Source organism: Corapipo altera, unplaced genomic scaffold, assembly GCF_003945725.1.
Source record: "Corapipo altera isolate COAL_440 unplaced genomic scaffold, ASM394572v1 45, whole genome shotgun sequence".
NCBI classification, from domain to species: Eukaryota; Metazoa; Chordata; class Aves; order Passeriformes; family Pipridae; genus Corapipo; species Corapipo altera.
In genome coordinates, this window is record NW_020884877.1 from 33,153 (window position 1) to 55,106 (window position 21,954).

Sequence of the window (21,954 nt, forward strand, 5' to 3'; positions counted from 1 at the left end):
TGGAAAATGAAATTAAATATTGGAAAATGAAATTAAATATTGGAAAAGACTGAGAATATTTTTGAATTTAACCTGTTAGAGACCTGCAAGTAAATATTTTGCAGACAACTCACGGGAGCAACACAGATACAGTTGATCCTGCTTTGGAATAGGAGAGAAAGTAGGCAATTTATCAAGGTCCTTTCTAGCCTTTTCTTCTGATTTCACATGATAATGGTTTGAATCTCTGAGTAGAGATATACTAGGACTTAAAGTATATACTTTGGGGTTGAACACACACCAAATAATGAGTAATAGCAGGGAAGATTAGCTCTAGGAAACACTGGACTGACTTTTAACACCTTTAATTGTAATTTTAAATTAATACGAAAGTACGTTATCTTTCAAACTTTTGAACTTTGATGAATGAGAAGTGCAATAGCTGTTAAATTTTCAATAATTTTGAGCCATATTTTGGGTATGTCCAAGGCCTTTAGAGACTGTCCAAAAATGATATGATTTCTCCTGCTTCCAGATTGTGGTTGAAATTATGAGCATACTTTGTATCAAGGTGCAGGTTTATCTTTTGTACAAATATAATTCACAAACCTTATCTGGGATCAGCCTGTTTAATAGTGAATTTAGGCTTCCACAAAACCTAAAATACAGCCAAGCAGTTGTGGTAGGATTGATCAGAGGTATTAAAGCAAATGTACTGTGAACCACTATTCAAAACAGCTCTTTATTGATTATTCATCTCTCTCTCCTTCTCAGTAGTTTTGCTTTTTCCAAACTAGACGTTGTCAGTTGATAATCTCAGCTTTAAATGCATGGCAGAAACAAAGAAGGTATGATAGGTAGTATGGAGTTAATGGTGAAAATGTCTCTTTGAACGATCCTTTGCCTTTTATTATTTAGTGTAATTTAGAGGATGCGTAGCTGCAAACCAGGCATGCAAACTTAGATACAATTTAGGGTGAAGTCTTTAATGCCAGCAGCTCTTCCAAGGGAAGAACAGTTTTAATGTGCCTGCCTTTCAGGTGTGTCAGAAGAATGTGCTACAGTAAACTGCAAATGGGACGTACAGAAGATTTTCCTGTTTCCAATACAGAAAATCTTAAGAGTATTTCCATTTATTAATGCAGTTACTAGCTCAGGGGATGGCATAGTTTTTACTATCATTGAAATTCCATTTCCTGGTTAAATTCACATAGTTTTTTAGTGCAGAATTGTTTGTAAATGAAATCTGAAGGTGAGGTGATTTGTTGATTATGATTATTTCTGTAAATGTTGTCACAGTCCAGTGAAACTGTGCTCAGTAGTGTTTTATCTCAAATCTGCAGTGACAGTAAATCAAGATCTCTTGAAGTAAGAAACCCATGTTAAATTGCTGCAAAGTATGATTTATGATAATCTGCTGATGTGGGAGGTTTGGGGGACGAAAATAGGAAATTATTGATTCAAATGACCCTGTTTCTCTTCTGTTGGGACATAACCCTGCTAATAATACAGTAAAATATTTAGGCTTTTTTATCGTCCTACACCATATAACTCAGGTCATGATTCCCAATGTTCTTATCCAAGGGCAAGTGAGATGTTTATGTTAAGGCTTGAGTGAAGTTTAAGGGTTCTAAAGGCAAGTTTGGGGCACTGACTACTAACCTTGATTGTACCTTAGCATAAACTTCCCTTTATTCATATCACTTCAGCTGGATATATGTAGTATCCATATATCTGCTGCCCTCAAGTAGGAGGTAAATGTTAAGCTTAGATTTTGCAGTGATAGCTGTTAACGGTATTTGGGCAAAAGATCTCTTTGCTGCATCATAAAGTCAGTGTATTCTAGGCCAAAGGCACTTGAATTGGATTCTGTTTTCCTCTTTAAAGGCTACTTAAATGTAGGCCTTAAGAAGGTTTTTGTTGCTGAATGTGTTCTTGATGGCTGCTTCTGAAAGTAAATATATGTAGTATTCTTCATTTTTGAAGTGAAATTAGTGTAGGAGAACCTAATAGCGAGGAAGAGAACCTGAATTTTTTTAATAGTAATAATAATATAGTTATGTACCTCGTTAAGACAGGTAGGAAAACACTGTTTTAATTCAAAACATAGGGCATAATGAAGCATCTCTAAAGTGGGATGTAGTGCGATCTCTCAGAAGCTCGATGAATGTGCCAATGATGATAGCAAGTGAGTATTCTTAACGAAGCTATTATCTATAAAAATCATATTATTCTTGTTAGGGGTTGGATGCACAGAATCACTGTTCACTAAGTTGGGAGCTTATAGCAGGGTACCATTCTTAAGTGCTGTGGAAAGAAATGCTGTAGTGCTTGCGTCCATTGAAAAATTTTTTTTAATTACTTAGATTAGTCTCTAACTGTAACTTGGCATCATCCTTTTCAGCATAACTGCTTGACAGCTGTTTAGTAATATACAAAAGAAGTCAGAGTTGACTGCTGGGAGGTTCTTTCAGTATAATATTTCGGGGCTGAAGCAGCTGGAATCACATAGCTTCAGAGCTATATTCCAGGAATGCTGCATTAGTAAGAACATTTTTAATTTGTGAGTTTCTTTTTGGTGCTCAAAAAATGTGGCTGTTCTCAGAAAAATGCAACCATTCTGGGTTGGTTTGGTGGGAGCTTTTGGGGGTTTTTTTTGTATTTTGTTTCGTTGAGGTTTTTGGTTTTTTTTAATAAGAAATGAAGGAAGGTTATTGTTTCCCACTTAGGGGAAAAAGTGATATCTGAGGTTGATGGAGAAAAGGCTACTGCTTTTGGCTAATGCTCAGAATTCTGTGTGAATGCCAGAGAGCTGTATATGGCCAAGTGATCTTTGTATGTTCTACCACAATGTTCCTGCCCATTACACTACTGACAAGGGATTTTGTGTTGACTAGTACAACTGCTGAAAGCAAAAAACTGCATTCTGAGACTGCTGCCCTCATTGACTTTGTTCTCTCTGCAGTGCAGGACTGTGGTTATGTGCCTTACCACACTTTGACACTTGTGCAAAAGTGCTAGGGTTGGGGTTTGTACTTTTGTTCTGTTCTACTTTCTAGAGTAAACGATAGTGAGTTGGAGCTTCATAGACCTGTTCACCATTTTAGGAGAGGTTTAGCACAGACTGGTTTATCTGTGATGCTGAATGCATGCAACAGTATGGACAAAAATGTCACTGATGCAACAACAGCTAGTAACCAGTTAATACCAGTTCTTAGAGAGGAGCTGAGCTGCTGTGGAACATGGAAGAGCAAAGTAAAAGGCATTGACCTCCTCATTCAGTGATGTCTCCTGTCCTCTTTCCGTTCAGTCCATGTATAGCTTGTACAGCTCTCCAGAAGCTGGAATTTTGATGTGTGTGAAGGATACATTTTAACATCTTGCAGGAATTTTCTTATCTATGAATCAATCTAGGGTCGTTTATTAGGAAGAATTACAGTTGCTTCAAGTGTGATGTAAGCTAACAAACAGTGGGAAGGAGTAAAGAAGGAGCATGTTATATATGTTGAGAAGAATGCCAGTTAAAGTGAGGGTAACAGCTGAATTCCTGAAGCCACAGGAGGATGTGCATGTTGGTGTTTTCAGAGGTCTGTTATATGTGAATGATCTGTGTGTAAGGGCCTGGGTAGAACATAAGTTTTAGTAAACATTTCAGAGAACTGATTTATAGGAAGAAAAACACCTGTTGCTAGGAAAAATAAGGAGTGTATGTGGAAGGAGTGTTTTAATTCAGGCTGAAAAATTTTTGAAGTCAACAGTGGCAGATTTGTTGTCTTCTGTGTAACAGCAACCATATTGGAATTTAACAGGGCACAAATACATGTCTGTTGTTTCAGTAATCCCTCTTTTACTAGAGAAACTTACAGGATGTGTGGCAAGAACAACAATTTGAAATAATCTGACAAAGGTTCTGACAAACCCATGACATGGAGTTAATTAGAACTTCATAAATTTGAAGTGCATTGTCTAATTTTTTAAATGCCTATTTACAGTATAGTTTTTACTTTTGAAATTGTGTAAAGACTTTAAAGTGTGCACAGAATAGATCTCTTGTGGCACGTGTTGTTCGCTGCTCCAAGGATATCAAAGCAACTGTTTAATATCTAACTGATGCCGTGAATGTTGCTGAATTTATTTTCCTTATAAATTCTTCTTGTATTATAGATACTAAATTTTATTAAAATATAGTATCTTTGGGATTATTAGCAAATATGAGAGTTTGATTTTAGAGTAGTACGTTAGTAAACCTCATGATGGTCATGTACTGCTGGTAGACATTTTAGAAACGTAAAATAATGACTCTTTTATTTTTTTTCTTGGCTACCGTTTCTTTTTCAGGTATGTAAAACTTCACTGAGTTTCTCTCCTTTTTTCCCCTGTAGTTGCATGTGATGTCTGTTAACTCCTGTTTTCTCTCCCTACCTGAACTTAGTTTGGAAATACTATTAGTAGTTACATGTCTCGGTATATTTGCAGTGATTTGCTCAAGAGTAGCATTCTGATAAGTACATGTAAAGTTGTTTGTGAGTGTTAGAATAACCACCATCCAATAGACAGTGTGCTGCCTAGAGTAACAGATGGTCATAATGTTCTCTTGGATGTAGGTAATAGTGTATTAGATCACTTAAATGTAATACTTTAGAATTTAAGAGTAATTTGTTTATATGTAATTTTTCTCTCTTTTTATTACACTGCTTTCCCAGCAAGGACAAGTTTGGAAGGTTTGCAAAGCTTTTCACCTTCCCTTTGCCCGCTTGCCCGCTTTCAGAATCGGTCTCATACTCCATGACTTCTGTCTCTACAGTCCACAACTCGGTCATAGAAATCAATGGGGGAGAGTTTTTTTTAAGCGAGCTGCCATTTGAGTTCACTCTGTTGCATAGGAATGCCTAGCATGTAATTTAGTTTTGCATGAGACACGAAACTCCTTTGCAAATCCCCGTGAGGAAAACAAAACTGAGGCAATATTTGAGACAAATGCGGTTTGAGCGCAAATTTTGTCATGTAAGTAATGCTGCTTTTAATCTGTTCCTCCAAACGAAGCTGTGTGGCATGACTGGCTACTCAGAGTAGTAGAGAAGTAGTAGTGTGTCTGACAGCATGCACTGGAGCCGGCAACAGTCGGTGCTTCCTCAGTCCTTTGTCCACAGAAGCTGCTCTGATCTGCCTACGTAAGTTATTTGAGAGACCTAACACTTAGCTGCGACTTCACAGCAGAATTTAATGAGACTTCTCGATTCCTGCTTTTAAAGCACAGCCTATGCTGCTCTAGGAGTAAAGAACACGAGCAAAACTTCAGTTCTTAACCTAAGGAAATAGGCTGCTTTAGGCAAGTACTGGCGGTTTGACTGTGGGGTGGAAAATTGTCTTACACTTAACAGTTGGAAGAAAAATTCAATGCAGATTGGTGGGGGGATGTTAAGTTCTGTTGCACAAAGGATAGTTGAATCATTTAATGTGCCCAGCACTGTCCTCCACAGATGATGACATGACTGAATTTTCTAACAATTTGTTAACTCCAGATGAATACAACACTACCTCAAACCAGGAATAGGATTAAAAGGAAACCATTTTTTTTCTCCTTTTTTTAGGATTGATTTTTTTCCCTCACTGCTGTTCTGTACTAACTGCTTTGATACTTCCATGCATCTTTTTCAGTAGAAGAGCATCTCTGTACTGTTTCCCATTGCATATTTCAGCTGTGACAGTCCCTGCACTTTGCCTTTCATTTTATCACCTGCTCACTAAAAAAAAAAAAAATCAAACAGAAAAAGAATCTTTCTAGTTTGTCTTCAGATTTGCAACTATCACTTAGCTTTAGGTGAATGATTGTGTTTCTACTTCACTTTTTATTGTATTTTTTTTATAGGCATGTGGTGACCCCAAAGCCAAACCATCCTATCTTATTGACAAAAACCTGGAATCTGCTGTCAAATTCATAGTCAGGAAGTTTCCAGCAGTAGAAACACGCAACAACAATGTAAGTAACCAATGACTGTATAAGTATTTTTCTCAGTACCCTTTCACCACTCGTTGCTCAAATCTGAGAGGTTTTATGTGTTCTTACGAAGCACCTGAGGCTGACAGTTGCAGTTGGAAAATAGTTGTTGATTCAAATGCCTGAGAGAAAACTTGAGAAGGAACTGCCTCTAAGGAGAGAACATTGCACTGTAACTCTGGGTGGGTTTTGTCAGAGTAGGACACTTTCTAGTTTTCTTTTTGCCTACTCTCTTCTGTTCCATTTCAAAGAACCATCAAAGAGAAGAAATCCCTGAAAAAACATCATGCCTTACTTTAATAGGAGAAAATCCTGGTGACCGGACTGATTGCAGAAGATAGAAGTTGCATAACTTTATTTATGATGTGTCCTGACCAGCAGATCAGTAAAAGACACCCGGTTGCAAAGTGGGAAAAAAATGTTTGTATTTTACAGGTGCTCTTGCCTATGGGGTGAGTCCCTGTGGGGAAAAAAGAATGCCTTAATGAATAAGGAGAAACTCATGAAGTACAAAACCAGGGAAATATAATTATTTCCTCTTGAGGTAGTGAGTTCAGTTCCAGTAGTAAATTATATTTCACCTTTCTGAGCGAGCCAGTGTTGCTGAATTAGACTTTTTAGCCTTTTGGAGGTAGTTAGCATTATTGGATTACAGGCAGACATTTTGGCAGGTGATGTGCACTTGTTTTCCTGTTTCAGTTTGAAAGACAAGGGAAAGATTTTTTTTTTTTTTTTTTACTTGCTTGTATTTCTTTCTAAAGGTGAAAAGTGGAGGTAGGTGTTGGGTTTGCATGTTCCCTGCATGCAACTACGTGCATGTGTGCTTGGGAGGTTTAGGCTTGCTTTAAGCATTCAGGTTTCTGCAGAATGGTAGTGGTAAGAACAATGGGAATAATTAGTTTCTTTTACATTGCCATCTCAAAATTTTATGTAATCTCTCCAGTAATACCAATGGGAAAAAAAAACCAAACCAAAACAACAGAGAAAAACTTTCCCTTATGGAGGAAACAATTTCAGTAACCATGTACTTTCTCACTTTAAAACTTGTACATGCTTTGTACACCTTAATATTGCTCATTTTTGTGTTGAATTTGATTGTGAGTAACAAATATTGAAATTCTATATCAAGTTTATGTAAAAATAAAAAACCCTTTTAACCATGTTTGGTAAATGCTTCTGTATTCTCTAAATTTGAGTGGCAGATCTACTATTAAAAGCGAAAGTGATATATATAGAATTTGTTTAATGCAGTTGCATGTGTACTCTAAATGTCTTGCAGTTGTTGACTGTGAATTTGGAGCTTAACTAATGATAGATATTTAAGGATTTGGTCCTGTATAGTTTGTGGAAAGAGATCAAAGCTAACTGGCTGTATTTTGACAGTCATAGTTTCTAAAATAGGACACACTCATAATGTTTTGTCGTTGCCTTGTGTTTATTTACCATGAGCCAGCCAGTTGACGAAAGCCTACCCTCCTTATGTATGAGCACAGTTTAAAGTAGGATTTTGAGCTCTAGCAATAGGAGGCTGGGGTTTCCTTCCTGTGGTCAGAGCTGATGGCAGTTTGCTCGTCTTAGTTATTTACAGATGTTTCCTGTAGAGTGTTGTATCTCCCAAAAAAGAAACCTTTACCCATTACAGATACCTCATGAAACAAAAGCCATGTCATGTGCAGAGAAAGTTCTAGTTTGAGGTAAAATCAATTTTTGTTTATAAACCTTAGCTTCGAAAAGGTGTAAGCATCAGGTTCCTGGTCAGGAAGATGTTCCTCTCCTTTCTGCCTTTGTTTCCCTCCTGCCACTGGCCAACAACTACCTCACCATGTATCAGGAGGGCACACCAGGGAGTTCCTTCAGTAGGGAAATGGGTCATCAGAGGTTTAAAAGGGCAAGAAACTTATTGAAACAGGAACACATCAATTAAAGAAATATTACAAAGGATTCCTGCAGTGGAAATAGCTGAGAAATCATAAGCTGTGTTTCCTCCTTGCCGTGAAAATTCCGGGGCAGCCTTTCAGGAAGGGGTTTTGGATTTTATATGTTCAACAAACACTGCTTAGCACTGTGCACCTATGCTGTTAGTAGTACCTTTTGATATGTCAGTAGGTCATGTTGCCAAACAGGTTTGCATTCAGTTGGAGAATAGGTAGTGCCAGCTTTTTTTTTTCCCACCCTATTTGTAGCTGTTGGTTTGTTTTCTGTCAGGTACCATCCTCTGCAGTGTACTGTGTCTCAGAAATGAGCAACACACTGAAGAATATGAGCAGTGTCTGCTGTAATCAGATGAGCTTGAAAAGCCTAAATTTTCATTCTGTTGAAACAAGAGATTCTGTTATATTTGCTATTGATAGCTTTTACTTCTTTATCCATGAAAAACACAGCTCCTGGTTTTATTCCTTCTCCATTTTGACACTGAGTCAGACTAGAGCAATGTCTGACAGTCACTGATTTTCAGTATTGTTCCAAGAATGAAAGTTTGTGGACTGTTCAAACAGTGAAGTGCCTGATGAATCCTTACTGGGAAATGGAGTAGCTCATCTTCCAGAAGGTCAATTATAGATAACTCTGCACCTCATCAGTTCATAACTCTCTCTCTCTCTCTCTCTTTCTCTGTCGTTGCCTGAGTGCAGTCCCTGTGATCTCTTACACTTGGCATTTCTTTTCCAATAACCATTGCGAACCACATAACCTTGAAAATGTGCAGCTTGAAGACCAGGCTCTTAAATTAACTGTTAAGGAAATTGGCCAGCAATGGAGTGTTGCTGCATAGTTTATGGAATATCTGCAAAGGAAGGATGTATGTAAGCAAAAACTTGAAGGATTGAGAAAGTAAGAAACAAACCTTTTGGAGTCCTCTTGGAAAACAAAAGTATCTTCTGATTTTGGGGAAACTGTACTGTTTATTTTAAATTGACTTAAGCTTTGTTTTGAATAAGCCTTCCAAAAAGCTTTTTAACACCATCATTCTTGGTCAGGTTGCTGATCTGATTGTGCTAATATTGACTCAGAGTAGCATTTATTTTTATTGAATTTCCTGGACTAGCATCAGAAGAAAAGTTCCAAAGTAAGGGATGCAGAAGCAGCCTGATTTTTCTGAAGGCTTTTTAGATCTCACCCTCTTATAATATGTACAGGCAAGGCTCTTGCCACAGATAAATTGAAAGAAAACCTACTTGACTCAAAAAAAAAAAAATGTCTTAGGACCTGAAAGTTACTCTATTCTCAGTCAGTGCTTATACTTAATGCCTTTTAAAACCAGAATAAAATACTTCACAATGGGGAGCTGGAGATGCAGGAAGAAAGGACATACATTTTTTTATAGATTGTGGGTAGAGTCTGTTAAATCTGCTGCCTGCTCAGGTAAAGCTCTGTGCCTTTGTGTGATGAAGCTGTAGTCTCCTTTTTGCTTTCCCAAACACCACATATGGCAAGTAGTGAGAGTATCTGCCTTCTTTCTTGTGCATATGTTTTTCTTTTACTCAGATTACTCTGCAGCAATTTTTTTGTAGAAAAACTTCTTAAATTTTTAAATGTCTGTTGGAAAAGTTGAGGCTCCATCATTGCTTAGCAGTCAGCAGACCAGTGAAGCATCTCTTGGAAGTTTCTAAGGGGATGGTTAGTGGGAGAAATGTCTGTTTTCCAGATACTGCTGATGATCATCATCTAGTAGCTCTGTTCTCAATATTATTCATATCAATTCCATTCGTGTTTAGCATTGACTACACATTGAATTTCTTAGGAAATAGTGTTCTGAGGGTTTATTTACCTGGTTTAACTGCGCTAATTTTCTGCTGTATTGTGTCAGTGGGGACTGGAAATAAGATCCCATGGGAGCAGAGCACATGCTGTGTGAGCATTTCCAGCCTGCCTCAGTTAGGATCTTTAGTTTGGAATTATTTCACTCGAGATTTTATTTAATTTTTCTTCACAACTGTGTTGCCTTTTTGCCTTTTAGATCCCAGTGTATATGCTTGGTCTGCTGGGTCACACAGTTTCACTTAATCGTGAGCTGTTTGCATAGCAAATTACCTGAATGTGGGAGAAGTGTTGTGGCACAGAGTGGCTGGACCTCCTCGGCTAAAGCTTATTAGAAATCATTTATGCATGCTTTTATTAAATGCTTTCTTCTATAACAAGAAATTGAAATACAGACTTTATAACCAGGTTTGATTTTTAATTTGTGATAGATGCTTCCAGTAATTAGTCTTTTTCAAAACACTTAATACAAATAATCATTTGTTTTTTCCGAGTTTGTCTTTCAGCCCCTGCAAGGGGTACAGTGCCTCAAGGAAAATCTCATTTGTTTGCTTGTTTCTACTGAAACTCTTAGTATCATAATTTGCACAGCACTAATGAAGATAATTTAGAAACTGTCTTCTGTGGAAACATAACTTTAGGATCTCAGCTATACTGCCTCATATATTGGTAATCCTTTTTCACTAGGAAACAGTCATTTATTTTTGAGGAAATTATATGGTCATTACAGATGTGGCAGCTGTTTCCTTAAATTATCCTCGGATTCAGTAATTTTTAATATTTTTCTCCAGCTTTCTGGGATGATAGATCTCTTCCAGGGGAGACTTGATTTTTCAAATAACTTCCAGTTTGCTTAAGCAACAAAACTCCAACTCCCTGTACTCCACCGTAAAAGTAACTGGCCTCCTGACCATGAAAAACCAAAACGCTTTCTAGGTAAGGGGGTGCCCTGCACAGCTACCTGTTCAGCTCTGCTCCTGCTCAGGGAGTTTCTAGTGCTGAAGGGACCACAAATGAGATGAATTTTCCACAACCTGCTGAGGCAGCAGTTTATTTTATGGGAGTACCCCTTGCATGAGTCAAGTCAGATGATGAGTAACCATTCTCTCTTCAGCTTTGTACAAACAGTGAAGATTTCTTATGCTTGAGAAAAGGATAAATTAATGATATTTTGCAGTTTCTTCTGAAATAAGCTATGTGCAACAAATAAAGCTTTATCTATGTTTTTCCTAAAAAATCATTCAGAATTGAAATTGCTCCTTCCTCTAGTGGCTTGCTCTGACACAACCATACCTGCTGTTCTGACTTCATGTGTCTGAAGTCTTCAGCTGTTACCTACATAAGACTGACTTAAAATGACTCATCCTATAATGCAATCAGGAGTATAGCATGTAAAGCCTTTCAGCCTAACAGTCGTTTGCAAATGGCATTTTTTCTTAGTAGTTTCAAAAAGTAACATAAAATCCTGAAATCCCTTTAAAATGTTTCACTGAACAGAATTCTCATGATGTAACTTACATTTTTTTGAAATTGTGAGCACTGTTAGCAGTGTTTACATGTTTATGTTCATGGCTTAACCTTTGACTGGGCATGAATTTGAGACAGAGTAGCATCCACATACAGTTTAATTTTTTATCATTTGTAATAAGTCACTGTAGCACACTGCTGTAAGTGTCCATATGAATTGCTTGCCAAGGCAAATCAAACTACTCATGTGCTTGCTCTTGTTGCTTCATAGTGTCTGCAATACCTGCAGAGGAGTAAATGTGTGTAGTACTTAAGATCCTCATCCATTAAAACTCTCTTTTGATTTCATGATTGACAACTGAACAACTTGGCCTTTAAAAAACAAAGAAACAACAAAAAAACCCCTTAATACCTAGACAGTATTTCAGCTAAGCAGTGTTAGTGAGATGGCATTCTAAAAATTGTATGGTTTGTAAATGAATTGTAAAATCTTGATAAAATTGTAAATGAGGATGAGAGAGTGGGGAAACTATTCTTTGTGGCTGACAGGTAGGTCAGTTTATAAAGAGGAGCCTCCCTGCTCCAGTTGGCCATCGTTACTAATAATATGGTTAACCCCAGAGGCCATAACATTTGTAGAGGGTCATGGGTGGCTATTTTCTTTTTAAAACAGTTAACTTCGTGCTAAGAACATGAAAACAAACCAAAAATAGATTTTGCAGCAGACAAACATAAGTTAGTAAACATGTTAAATATTCTATTGCATCTTTTTAGATGCAGCACAGCACTTCAGAGACTGCTTTTAACTGGAAGTAACAAAACCAAGGACACATTTGTCAATCTGCAGTTAGTTTACAGAATTTAAAACTAATTTTCTTCATTTGATTAGATCCTCCTATCTTTCCCTGCTGTTCTGCTGTGGATTTTGTAGACACGGATCTTTGTTCAAATGAATTGAGTTTTTCAAATCTTTGTCTAATCACTCTACAGGTGGCAAGTGTAGTGACTGCAACAAATGACAGCAAGAACGCTGACAGTGATAATTTACCCCTATCCTCAGAATTTTAAGTCAGAATTTATAATACTGCTTTTTGGGGCTTATATTCCATCACACTGATGCAAGAAGCAGAAAATTCCCCTAGTGTCTGTTGCTGGAGCATGAAATAAGTCATTTATTCACATGCTACTGCTACCAGTCAAACATGATAAAAAATGGCAGGAGTACAGTTATCCTCTGGTTTTTCACACTTAATACTTTCTGAACAACCTTTTCTAGTTGTCTTGTGTTTCTCCTGAGCCTTGATATTAATCTGGTATTTATTCACATGGTTAATATCCCAGTGGCTGCATCATTACTCTCTTATCTCTGAGCCATCATTCCTGTAGGCTCTGAGTGAGACTGTCTTACACTTTCTCATTTGTTTTTTGCTTCTTTTAATGTGCTTTCTCTGTGTGCATAATCAACTGTGCAAAGATTTTTGGGATTTAATATGAATATCTTGTGGATAATATACTTCACAAAGTGTTAGCTTCACTCTCTGGTATTTAAAATCCTGATTTGTAAATAATATTCTAATACGATCAGGCATGTGATACATTATTAATAGACAAAAGAAATAATTTCAGATTAATTATTTCAGTTTTTTTTATCTTGCTATATTATGCTGAAATTCCGGCAGCTTTTCATAGGTCTTAAGTCTAATTTACCTCATTAAACAAAAATACTGTTGGTATAATTTGTACTTTAAATTCGTAGAGAATAAGGAAACCCCTTACATGTAACCAGTCAGCAAGGCATGGTTAGCTATAGTGAAAATAATCTTTTAATGCTAGTAATGTTTTTAAGAGTTATTTCTTCAGTTTATCCTATTTTAAAACTTTTGTTGGATACTGAAAACTGTTTGATAATAAATTGCAGGCAAAGTTAAAAAGCCTGAAACCTAATACAAAATGATACAGCACCAGGAATTTCTCAACAGCTGCTAGGAAATTAGTAATGGAAAGTTTTGATGCAGTGGGTGTGGAAAGAGCTACACCCACATTCCTGAGTGATAAAAATGCAAATAAATATCCAAGACACTACATGCTGTCAACTGTTCTAAACATCACTCATCAGGCTGTGCTCTATGAATGGGACTCTTTGCCCCATACTGATCTGACAGTGGTCACAGCTGAGGTATTGTTTTACTTCAATGCTACTATTTTAAATAAAATCTTTTTGACCCTTTGAACACTCAGAATTGCAAGAATGATCATCTTAACTCTGTAGGAAAGTAGTAGCATTGTTGAAGTATAAATGTTTCTGGGAATACAGGTAATTAGTTAAGAATGCACAGCAGGGGTTCCATAATTCTTAGTTGAGTGTGTAATTCCCTATACTCCATACAGCTTCACAGAATTTATGAAAATTTATTGGGTTTTTTTGCAGTTGTAGTTCCCAGAACCATCTCTCTTTTTGCTCTATCTCCCCACTTCATGTGTTGTGCCTCTGAAACTGTGGTGTCCTGCAAGAGTGGACACTCAGTTGCTATTTGTTATACCAAAAATCAATTAAGTGGAAATAACATATTTCCTAGTGCATGAGATTTATCAGGACAAGTTAGAAAATGAACATGTGTACTTGCAACTCTTTTTTGTTTAAGTCCCAGCTGATGGCTACATGAGAGAGACTTAAATAATATATAGGAGAGGCATTCAAAGTCCGATCCTTTGCAGTGGTGTAAAAGTAGGCAGGAGTATTTTATAATGGAGCCATTCCAATTTACTCTCTATATTCCTGTCTTCCTTGGCTGTAGTGGAAGCCTCATGGATCAAGGCTTCTAGAAATCATCATCACCTCTAAAAATTCAGAGGAGAGAAGCAATGATGATTTTATCACAGTAGTGGTCCAACCAGTCTGCTTTATGCATTTAGAGGAATTTTAATGCTTTACATAAAACTGAGAACACAAGGCACAGCTTTATAAAGAGAGGGAGCTGAAGTAGCATACTCAGTTCTAATCTCTCAAATGAAAATAAGCTAACAATTTATTAGCTCTTTCATGTAATTGATTGCTCTTTTTGAGAAGAAAATCCTATTTAACTTGATCAGTCTTTAATTTAAAATCTTGCAGCTTTTTGGAGGGCACTTTTTCCTGTTCAGTGTTACAACTGCTTTAACTCAATTCATGTATCGGGAAGGAGACTTAATTCATAGCTGGATATTGCAAGTTAAATAATTGGATTCTTCAGTACTGTGAGACTGTAATACATAGATAAACAGAATAGCTGTTCAGTAGCAACTAGAGTTTTTTGTGCTCTTAATTGTCCAAGTGTCTGGTTCCCCCAGAAAATTTTGAAAAATAAATGATATTTCGTTGTCTGTTTAAAATAATAATAATAAAAATCCATGTGAACTATTTTATGCCTTTGTATTCACATTTGCCTTTTCCATCTTATCCACCAGTTTCTAGTGCTAGTGTTTTGCTTCCTTTTTTTGTTTGTTTCTTTATTTCTTTGCTTTTGTTTGAATGTATTATTGTGTTTATATGGAACTGGTCCAAGAACCGTTACTGTATTTTATGTTTGTATCTACATTTTATTTTGCATGCTTAACGTGGCTTTGCCTGGATATTCTTTTTGGTAAGTTCAGAATTTAAAAGCATAATGTTTTTCTGTAGTAAAGTTTGTAACCTACCACCTTCTTTTCTCCTACCTCAAGTAACGTCATTATTTTTTTTTTTTTTTTTTTTTGGCATACTGATTTGTGCTCATGTACTGTTCTGCTTTGGCTAATTATACATATGATAACACTGTTTCCCTAACTACCTATTTTCATCTCTAGCTGAGCTAAACAATATGACTCTGGTACTAATGTGTACTAATGTGACTTATATCTTCAAAGTATAGTTGGCAGCTGTTAAAATGATCTGTGCTGAGGACTCTGTGTGTGTTTGAGACACACAGAACCTCAGTCTTAGAAAACCATGTTGCAGCTTCTTTGCATAGCCTGGTGGTTACTCTGCGCTTCACAGGGATTACTTTGCAGCAGTTTTCTCAAGATCTTCTAAGAAGTGTGCCTGTTTATGTTTCTCTTGTAGCAACAGCTTGCTCAGCTCCAGAAAGAAAAGTCAGAGATTCTGAAGAACCTGGCATTGTACTACTTCACCTTTGTTGATGTAATGGAATTTAAGGTAAGGTATTACAAATGTGTCAACTGTCCCATCACATCAGGGTTTTGTCACTCCATTTATGAAATAAAACTATGTAATGAAATAGCTGGACTTGTAACTCTGTTCTTCAAATAAAGGAAGAATCAAAATCCATCATTAGTCGTTGTAAAATGATTTAATTAGCTCTTTTTAGACTAAAGTTACTCCTTTGTTTTTCAAGGACCATGTCTGTGAGCTGCTGAACACTATTGATGTTTGCCAAGTCTTCTTTGATATTGTAAGTTTCTGGGTTTACGCTTTCAAAAATGTTTCTAATCAGAGTCCTGTGGGGAGAAGGATTTGCTTATGTTAGCCCAAGAAACATGACATATCTGGTTATAAATGCAAGAGAAATAAAAACGCTTATCTTCAGGATTTCTAATTTTTATAATAGCTTGGAATCAGAGACAGACTGTTTTCAATAGGCTTCTTATGAACAGTAGTAACAACGTTATCTATCAGACATACAAATCTTCCTGTAATTTTTGCTTTATTGCATCTACAGATTAATTCTTAGGTTCTACTGTTACTTGTATGCTTAAGCCTTATGAGACTCACAGGACAGGAATATTACTGGTGTCCACATAAGCTATGTGAGGAGGTCACTTCTGGGGTTGACTAAAGCAAGTACAAAAGCACCTAAAAGAGTTATATTAAAAAAATAAAACAAAACAAAACAAAAAAACCCCAAACAAACAAACAAACAAAAACAAAAACCCCAAAAACAAACAAACAAACAAACAAAAACCAAAAAAAAAAGAAAAAAAACCCAACCCAATATGCAAAAAAAACCCACAGGGGGGAAAAAAACCCAAAAAAAACCCCAAAAAAACCCAAACCAAAAAAATATCCCCTTAACCTCAAAACTCCACAGCCCAACACTGTAGAACTCCAAAAGAAAACCTCAAATACCTTTTCCTCTTTGTTTCAGCCTTCTTAATGTTCATAATGTCACCTTGCTAGTTTTAGTCATTATTCTAAATTTGGCTTAGTTTCATAATATAAAAAAGGAGCAGGTATATATCCTATGGAATGATGTTACCTTTTCACATTACAGAGTCTTATTAAAATAGATTTCATAAGCAAGGCACTGCAGACTGCTTAGTAACATCCAAGAAAAATTTTCCTATCTGTCAGGTAACCTGTGACTTTTAAGCCTGGAAAGATTTGTTTGCTTGCTGGCTTTCACGAGTGCAAACAGTTCTGGGAATTTGAGTGAATAAACCAAGATCATACAAAGTCATATGCGACCAGGACAAGAACTTTGTTCAAAAGGAGAGAGTCCATTGTGTTTAAAAAATGCTGGAAATTGGTGGAAAGGCAAGGAAAATGTTTTATGCTTGTTTTGTAAAAATTTGTAGAATGATAATTTACAGGGTTTTTCTATTCTAGACTGTAAACTTTGATTTAACAAAGAACTACTTAGATTTGATTATAACCTACACGACTCTAATGATCCTGCTGTCCCGAATTGAGGAAAGGAAGGCTATCATTGGATTGTATAACTATGCCCATGAAATGACACATGGAGCAAGGTAAAAAAATCTGTTGTGTAAGAAATTTGTGTAATGATAACAGTAACAGCTGCACCTAAGTGAATTGTTTGTTGTTGCTTTTAGTGACAGAGAATATCCACGCCTTGGCCAGATGATTGTGGATTATGAAAATCCTTTAAAGAAAATGATGGAGGAATTTGTACCTCACAGTAAAGTATGTAACTACATTTTACAGGCACACACTCCATTAATTGGAAGAAACAGAGATTGAAAAGTCAATATACAAGGGTTTGTTTTGTCAAAGGCTGTTGGGTATTAATTTTACATGAGATGTTAGTTATAATGAATGTTTGGAGCTGAGGATTGATAACATATTAAAAAGCAGAACCTATAGAAGTATAGTAATGGTGAGACCCACTAGTAAGGTACCATTTTATTTACTAAGGAGTAGAAATTAATTAAAAATCAGTTGCAGGTCATCTGAGAACAGCTACACCTGTGTTTTGTGTAGGTTTGTAGCTTGAAATTCAGGAGATCCCCATGTTTCTGTGAAGTTGGTTGTTTTGCTGGTTTGCCATTTGAGATGAATGTGATTTTCTATTTTGTATCCTGAGGGTTTTTGCTTTGGACTGTCCTTAAAGTAGGAATCCTGGAGATCACCACAGCCTCTTTAACGATAGCTCCTGTACTCAAAAGCTGACACTGCTTACCCTGCTCAGTTGCCTTTGCTGAGTTAAATGAACCCAATTCCTTTACTCTTTTCTTTACAAATGTTTTTAAGCTGGCATTCTTACATAGCTGGTTGTGTTGCAGTTGTGTGATGTTTCATCTAGGCTGCATTTTCATGTAAGGATACCTTGGAAAAGTGACAGAAGCTCTGCCGTTGTCAATGTGTATCCTGTTTATCACTTCCCATTTGTCCACTGGACTTGCTATTCTGTCAGAGGAAGCTAGTTTTGTGTGAACATGACTGACCAATTGTTATTTATACAGGTGTTATTTACTATGTGCTTCCAAACTGATTGCATAGCAATTTATTTTTGAATCTTTGACAGGAGCCGAAGTTACATACTAAGTTACTACCTGAACTTTTTGAGGTTTGGGTTTGTTTTTTTTTCCTCTGTTTTGGTGTCCAGGTACTGTTTGTGTTTTCCTTCTCTGACCCTCTTGAGATTCTTCTTGATTTCCTTAAACATTTTAGGATTGTCACTAGAAGTTCACAGAGTTTTAGGGAAAAAAGGAGGGTTTATCACCTTTAGAAGAAAGGGCAGGCAACTCATGAAGTGTTTAAGGATGTCGTTAGGGCATGCAGAAAGAAAATTAGAGAGGTGAAAGCACAATTTGAACTCAATCTGGCCACTTCAGTAAAGGATAATAAAAAGTGGTTTTGTAAATACATCAATAGCAAAAGGAAAGGCAAGGAAAGCCTCCATTCTTTATTGGACACAAGGGGGAATATAGTCACTGAAGATGAGGTAAAGGCTGAGGTACTTAACACCTTCTTTGCCTCAGTTTTCAACAAGACGACAGGTTGTCCTCAGGACAAGTGGCCTCTGGAGCTGGTAGACAGAGACAGGGAGCTGAATAGCCCCCTGTAATCCAGGAGGGAACAGTTAGCAACCTGCTGAGCCACTTGGATCCTCACAAGTCTATGGGACCAGATGGGATCCACCCAAGGGTGATGAGGAAGGTGGTGGAAGAGCTCGCCAAGCCGCTCTCCATCATCTACCAACAGTCCTGGATCACTGGGGAGGTCCCAGATCCACTTCCAATCAGAAGTTGGCCAGTGTGACACCCATCCATAAGAAGGGCTGGAAGGAGGACCCAGGAAACTACAGACCTGTCAGCCTGACCTCAGTGCCTGGCAAGGTTATGGAGCAGATCATCCTGAGTGCAATCACGCAGCACCTACAAGGTGGACAAGGGATCAGACCCAGAGAGCATAGGTTTAGGAGGGGCAGGTCCTGCCTGACCAACCTGATCTCCTTTTATGACCAGGTGACCCACCTGGTGGATGAGGGGAAGGCTGTGGGTGTGGTCTGCCTGGACTTCAGCAAAACCTTTGACACTGTCTCCCACAGCAAACTCCTGGAAAAGCTGGCAACCCATGACTTGCACAGGGGCACTCTGTACTGGCTTAGGAACTGCCTGGCGGGCTGGACCCAGAGGGTGGTGATGAATAGTGCTGCATCCAGTTGGTGTTTGATCACCAGTGGTGTCCCCAGGGATCAGTGTTGGACCCAGACCTGTTTAATATCTTTATTGATGATCTGGATGAGGGGATGGAGTGTACCATCAGCACATTTGCAGATGACACCAGGTTGAGGGGAGTGTCAGTCTGCTGGAGTCTAGGAGGGCTCTGCAGAGGGACCTGGACAGGATGGATAGATGGGCTGAATCCAGTGGTATGATGTGTAACAAGGCCACGTGCCAGATCCTGCACTTTGGCCACAACAACCCCCTGCAGCAATACAGACTGGGGACAGAGTGGCTGGAGAGTGACGAGACAGAAGGGGACCACAGGGTGCTGAACATGAGCCAGAGTGTGTCCAGGTGGCCAAGAAGGCCAGTGGCATCTTGGCCTGGATCAGGAATAGTGTGACCAGCAGGACCAGGGAAGTGATTCTTCCCCTGTACTCAGCACTGGTGGGGCCACCCCTGGAGTGCTGTGTCCAGTTCTGGGCCCCTCAGTTCAGGAAGGATATTGAGGTGCTGGAACAGGTCCAGGGAAGGGCAACAAGGCTGGTGAAGGGACTGGAGCACAAGTCCTGTGAGGAGAGGCTGAGGGAGCTGGGGCTGTTCAGCCTGGAGAAGAAGAGGCTCAGGGGAGACCTCATTACTCTCTACAACGCCCTGAAAGGAGGCTGTAGCCAGGTGGGGGTTGGCTGCTTCTCCCAGGCAACCAGCAGTAGGACAAGAGGGCACAGTCTTAAGCTGCACTGGAGGAGGTTTAGGTTAGACATTAGGAAGAAGTTCTTTACAGAGGGAGTGCTTGGGCCTTACAATGGGCTGCCCAGGGAGGTGGTGGAGTCACCATCCCTGGAGGTGTTTAAGAAGAGACTGGATGTGGCACTCAGTCCCATGGTCTAGCTGACAAGGTGTTGTTGGGTGGAAGGTTGAACTTGATGATCTCAGAGGTCTTTTCCAACCTAATTGATTCTGTGATTCTATGTCCCTAAGTGTTCTGGAGTGAAATAGTTTTGAATACTTCTAATTTGTCTAAATAATCTGCGATGTTATTTTTGTTACACTTCCCTTCAAGTGATTCTTGTCTTGTTAAGAACTCTTATTTAGCTAAGGATCTCATTGGGAAATAATCTTTTCTGGTGCACATTTTAGCAAAGATGCTTCACTTTTCGGTATTATCTTTTGTATTTAATAGCAAACCAGTCCTTTCCCTTGAAATGTTTTGTAAAAGCTGCCTTTCGCTCTTGATTTTTTACTCTTGTGCTAGAGGTATAAATTGGGGTCAGGGATCCCTCCAGGCACTGTGCTATAGAAACACATTCTTGGGTAGCAGTCTCGTGGAATTGCACACTTAGGTTGTCCCTTTATCGTCTCACTGCTTCGCAGCAAACCTGACAGTTGTTTAGTCCTTTGCTTTAGCTTCCGCATGTGACTTTGGTTTTTTTGCTTGAGTGACCTCTGCTGTCACAACAGTCTCTGCTCAGCCCTGGGTCTCTGAGGATTCATGCAAGCACCACTATTGGTACAAAAGTAATGGAAAAGACGTAGGATGCACTTACCTGGATAAGCTTAATTTGTTATGAAGATGCTCCGGTAGACAGTATCTGCTCAAATAATTATAATTTGCTACCAAAGGGGGAAGGACATAGAAAATAATGTGGCAGAGAAGGGAATAACACAATAATTGGGATGCTTGAAGAAATAATGAATAATTCCAGTTGTAAGTGATAGGGTTGTTGTCCCCTATTGATTGGGTTTTTTCCCCCATGTCCTGTTATTCTGAGCTCTGCATCCTTCCTTTAGCCTGGAATAGTCTTTTATATGTTAAACTAGATGCAATGGGTTTTAACCTCAAGTTTAGTTTCAGAACTAGCTCAGTGGAATGTTTTGATAATTGTGAGTTATAATGCTGAGAAAACACCCGTACTGATAAAATAGTACTAACCATTCAAACTAATCATTACCCTCCTTTTTTAGTCCCTTTCAGATGCTCTGATTTCACTCCAGATGGTCTATCCTCGACGAAATCTCTCAGCTGACCAGTGGAGAAACGCACAACTACTGAGCCTCATCAGTGCCCCCAGTACAATGCTTAATCCTGCACAGTCTGACACAGTATGGCCTTTTAATTTGCATTATATGATACAGTTAAGCAACGTTTTCTGTAAAATAGTTTTCTGCTGGATTATCTCTTATGTGACTCTTGATCAGAGAAGTAAATAGGCTCACTGGGAGAACTGAATAATTCAGTACTAGGGAAAAGTTTCCTTGAATTAAGGAAAGCTTCTGTTACATTAGCTCGTGCCTTCATTTCCAGTATTTAAAAATCAGAAAATGAAGGGAAGCAATGCTAACTTCTGCAGTGTAGAGGGAGGGAATCCTGTGTACTGTCTCAGGTGTTTGTGAACCAAGAGGCTGGAAATCACAACTGGTACTTCCTTTGAAATTTGTGTTTACACTTGCCATCTCAGTTGTGATGTGAATGGTTATTGTTCTGAAAAAAACCAAAGCATAAGCAGCTGTCAAGTACTGATTAGTATACATCAAATGCCTTTTTAAAGACAATGTTTGTTGAAATCAGACATTTGACAAAATTTGTTGGAGGGTATGGAAGTTCATTTAATGTTCAAACCCTGTTTCTAAAGCATTGAAACAGTACCCTGTTAGTGATCAGCAGCAGTCTGATCATCAGCATTTAAGGCTTTGTATGTCCCTTTTTGCTAAAAACTACTTCTCATTAAATGTATTGTCTTTTATATAATTGGTGTGCTACAAATTATGGGTTTTTTAACAGATGCCATGCGAGTACCTCTCTCTGGATGCAATGGAGAAATGGATCATTTGTGAGTAAAATATTCTGAAACAGCTCGTGGTTGTGTTAA

The 21,954-nt window shown here is 38.1% G+C and overlaps 1 protein-coding gene across 4 annotated transcripts in view; it reads left to right on the forward strand.

The window, feature by feature from the left end:
• The window catches only part of NCKAP1 (NCK associated protein 1), a 60,569-nt gene that overhangs the window by 5,866 nt on the left and 32,749 nt on the right, over positions 1 to 21,954 (forward strand). Inside the window, exons 2-9 of one of the 4 annotated variants that reach the window (XM_027637268.1) lie at positions 4,683 to 4,700; positions 5,849 to 5,959; positions 15,285 to 15,371; positions 15,571 to 15,627; positions 16,782 to 16,924; positions 17,009 to 17,099; positions 21,050 to 21,187; positions 21,867 to 21,915. In XM_027637268.1, the coding sequence (XP_027493069.1) occupies positions 4,683 to 4,700; positions 5,849 to 5,959; positions 15,285 to 15,371; positions 15,571 to 15,627; positions 16,782 to 16,924; positions 17,009 to 17,099; positions 21,050 to 21,187; positions 21,867 to 21,915 (694 nt within the window). Of the gene's footprint in view, positions 1 to 4,682; positions 4,701 to 5,848; positions 5,960 to 15,278; positions 15,372 to 15,570; positions 15,628 to 16,781; positions 16,925 to 17,008; positions 17,100 to 21,049; positions 21,188 to 21,866; positions 21,916 to 21,954 lie in introns of all 4 variants that reach the window. The other 3 variants (XM_027637267.1, XM_027637270.1, XM_027637269.1) reach the window with 3 other exon arrangements.